Source organism: Gavialis gangeticus, unplaced genomic scaffold (genome assembly GCF_001723915.1).
Source record: "Gavialis gangeticus isolate Ggan-Ray unplaced genomic scaffold, GavGan_comp1, whole genome shotgun sequence".
Taxonomy (NCBI): domain Eukaryota; kingdom Metazoa; phylum Chordata; order Crocodylia; family Gavialidae; genus Gavialis; species Gavialis gangeticus.
In genome coordinates, this window is record NW_017728989.1 from 111,758 (window position 1) to 114,821 (window position 3,064).

Sequence of the window (3,064 nt, forward strand, 5' to 3'; positions counted from 1 at the left end):
CCCCCACCCCCACCCCCACCCCCTGCTTCTCAGGGTCCTCCTGGGAGCCCAAGCCCTGATTCTGGCCTGCTGAGAGGGGGTTTGGTTGCCAGGCTTGGGCCCCCTTTTCTTACCCCCAGAGATGCCCCCCCAGCTCTGCCCAGCTGGGGTGTTGCAGGGGGGCTCATCCCTACCTCCGTGCCTGGTGGCTGGCAGCTCTTGGTCCAGAGAGGGGTTTGTCCTGGTGAAGTGGCGCAGATCCCCGTTTCCTCCCCCTTCCGCCCCAGGAGGGCGGGTGATTCAACTAGGGGAGCTGGGTCTCCCTGGCACTGTGATGCCCCCAGGACCTGTTTGTGGTCCCCCATGACCAAGGCTTCCCACCCCCCATCCCCGGGCCCAGGTGTGCCTGCACTTTCCCTCCAGAGTCCCGGGCCTGGCCTCTGGCTCCAGGGGCAGGAGCTGCTGATACCGTTCTCTCCCTGCCGGTCACCCCTATTCCCACTGCTGCCCGCAGGGGCCAGGCCGCTGCCCCTGGAAGCCAAATATTTACCTTGCCCGCATCCCTCTGTCAGCCTTGGAGTGGACCGGGGTTTAGGCTAGAGCATTGCAGGGGATTTTTGGGTAGCCCCATTGCTACTCCCTTGCTGGAGGAAGGGGCAGGCCCGGGCCCCCAACCTGAGACAGGCCACGTCAGGCATCCTTGGTGCTGTGAGCCTGTCTCCTTCCCTGGGAAGGGGCTGTGTGTCCCCCATCCCTTGGCCCTTCTCCAGGCCATGGGCTGGTGGGCTCGCAGCCTTGCCCTGATGGGTGTGTTGGTGCCAGGGCTCGCACAGCAGAGCAGGGGCTCTGGGCAGGTGTGGAGCAGGGCTGGCAGTGCCAGGCCAGCGCTCTGGCCCCGCTGTTGGGCCAGTGGGGAGGGTCCCCAGTGTCAGTTGTTCTGGGTGCTGTTGGGGGTCCAGACATGGCTCCTGGAGCTCACTGAGGGGTGGCTGCCCCTCCGCAGCACTGAGCCAGCCTGGGGGGTTGTCACTGTACAACTGGGGAGCGGAACAGAGTCGCCTGAGCCAGGCTCACTCCAGTGGCTGCGAGCAGCCTGGACAAGGGGGTTTGGTGGCAGCGTCTCGTTAGTGGGAGTGTTGGGGTGCAGGGTGGAGCTGAGCCTGGCAGAGGGGGGCAGACGGTGCCAGCCCGACGTCCCGGTCATGCCTGGCTCGGCTTGCCCCTTGCAGCCTCCTCTGGTCCAAGCCATCTTCAACCGTGACATTGAGGAGGTGCGGTCGCTGTTGAGCCAGAAGGAAAACATCAATGTCCTGGTGAGTGCAGGAGGACTCCCCAGTGTCTTTTCTTTGGGGAAGCCATCAGACCGTTGTCCTCATGCACGGTGGCTGCGGCCCCCATCCCGCGTGGTGCCCCCACAGGGCTGAGGGGACTGGGGCCCTGGGTATGACGCGTTGCTCTCTGCATGGAAGTGAAGAGCTTCAGGTCAAAGGCGCAGTCAGTGTGTCAGCCTGGGGCTCTCCACGCATGTCCAGGAAGCCCGGCTCTCAGCGGGATCTGGCCTGCGCCCTTGGGGGTCTGCGGCACTGAGGCAGCTGGAGACCTGCCCTGTGCTCTCACGCTCACCCTTCGGCGCATGCTGCCCTGTGAGGGGGGCCTGCTCTGTGGCCGTCTCCCTCGGGCCATCCCCTGGGGTGGAAGTGGAGGCTGTGGGGCAGGGATGTCCCCCCATTATAGTTGGGGCCCGTCTCTCCCACATAGGACCAAGAAAGGCGAACGCCACTGCATGCTGCTGCCTACGTAGGAGATGCTGCCATCGTGGAGCTCCTCATCTTGTCAGGTATGGCGGCTGCTGGCCCTACCCTGCCCCCCCACCCAGGGGTGTCTGGGTCTTCCAGGCCCCAGCACTGTCCTGAGCAAAGGTGTGGGGGGGCAGGCTGCAGCACTGGGGTGGGGATTGGAGGGGGGCACATTGGGACTCAGCTCTGACCCTGCCCTGGGTTCCCCTTGCCCCCGCCCAGAGCTCAGCCCCCGTCTGCCTCCCCAGGTGCTAACGTGAATGCAAAGGACACGGTTTGGCTCACGCCGCTGCACCGCGCCGCGGCTTCCCGCAACGAGGTAGGTGCCCCCCGCCTCCCCCAAGCCAGCGGAGACCCTGCAGGTTGCCCCCCCCCACCCCGCCCTGCCCCGGCCCAGCCCGCAATGCAGGACTTGCTTCCTCACAGCCTGGCCTCTTCTCCATGCTCGTGGCAGGAAGCCCAGGCTCCAGCTGCCAGGCTCTGGCCCCATGGGGGTGGTGGAGGCAGGGAGCAAGGGGGTGTCCAAAAGCAGGCCCGCTTCCTCCACGGCTCCTGCCCTGCCCCATTGCAGCCCCCTCCCCAGCTCAGCCCAGTTCGTGGCCCCAAGGCCACAGGGAGCAGGGCATGGTGGGACTTGGGCACGTGGTGATGCCAGCTCCCTCTCCCCTCCCTGCAGAAGGCACTTACCCTCCTCCTGAAGCACTCGGCCGACGTCAACGCCCGCGACAAATACTGGCAGACGCCACTGCATGTGGCCGCTGCCAACCGGGCCACCAAGTGCGCCGAGGCCCTGGCCCCTCTGCTGAGCAGCGTCAACGTGGCCGACCGCACTGGGCGCACAGCACTGCACCACGCCGTGCACAGCGGTCACATTGAGGTGAGCCCACCCCTGCTCCAGTGCCTGGGGGCAGTGTCTGGATCTGGGGGACCCCAGAGGCAGCCATTTGTGGCCAGCCGCCTTGCGCTAGGTGGTGTACGTGCCCCCCGAACACAGCAGGGAGGGGGGGAGCTTGACGTGCCACGGTAGCCTGGCTGGACACTGGACTGGGTCCTTTGACCCCCACCCATGTCTCCCTGCTGCAGATGGTGAACCTGCTCTTGAACAAGGGGGTCAACCTGAGCACGTGTGACAAGAAGGAGCGACAGCCCATCCACTGGGCCGCCTTCCTAGGTACGTCCTCCCCTGCTCTCTCCCCACCCTGGCCTCTGCTGGGTGGGCTGGACCTGAGCTCATGAGCGGCCCTGTCACTGCGTGGCTCGATCGTGGTGCGGGCTCGTGCCTACCACGA

At 66.1% G+C, this 3,064-nt stretch overlaps 2 protein-coding genes across 3 annotated transcripts in view; one reads left to right on the plus strand and one right to left on the minus strand.

Annotated features, from left to right (window-relative positions):
* The window catches only part of COQ10A (coenzyme Q10A), an 11,646-nt gene extending 11,106 nt beyond the window's left edge, over window positions 1-540 (minus strand). The window contains exon 1 of the mRNA XM_019514301.1: window positions 530-540. Coding sequence (XP_019369846.1) covers window positions 530-540 — 11 coding nt within the window. The remainder of the gene's footprint in view (window positions 1-529) is intronic.
* Window positions 541-1,141: 601 nt separating this feature from the next.
* ANKRD52 (ankyrin repeat domain 52) overlaps window positions 1,142-3,064 on the plus strand; it is a 16,265-nt gene continuing 14,342 nt past the window's right edge. For both annotated transcript variants that reach the window (XM_019514387.1, XM_019514396.1), the window contains exons 1-5: window positions 1,142-1,292; window positions 1,738-1,816; window positions 2,024-2,094; window positions 2,452-2,652; window positions 2,859-2,946. In XM_019514387.1, coding sequence (XP_019369932.1) covers window positions 1,182-1,292; window positions 1,738-1,816; window positions 2,024-2,094; window positions 2,452-2,652; window positions 2,859-2,946 — 550 coding nt within the window. In that variant the 5' untranslated portion in view covers window positions 1,142-1,181. The remainder of the gene's footprint in view (window positions 1,293-1,737; window positions 1,817-2,023; window positions 2,095-2,451; window positions 2,653-2,858; window positions 2,947-3,064) is intronic.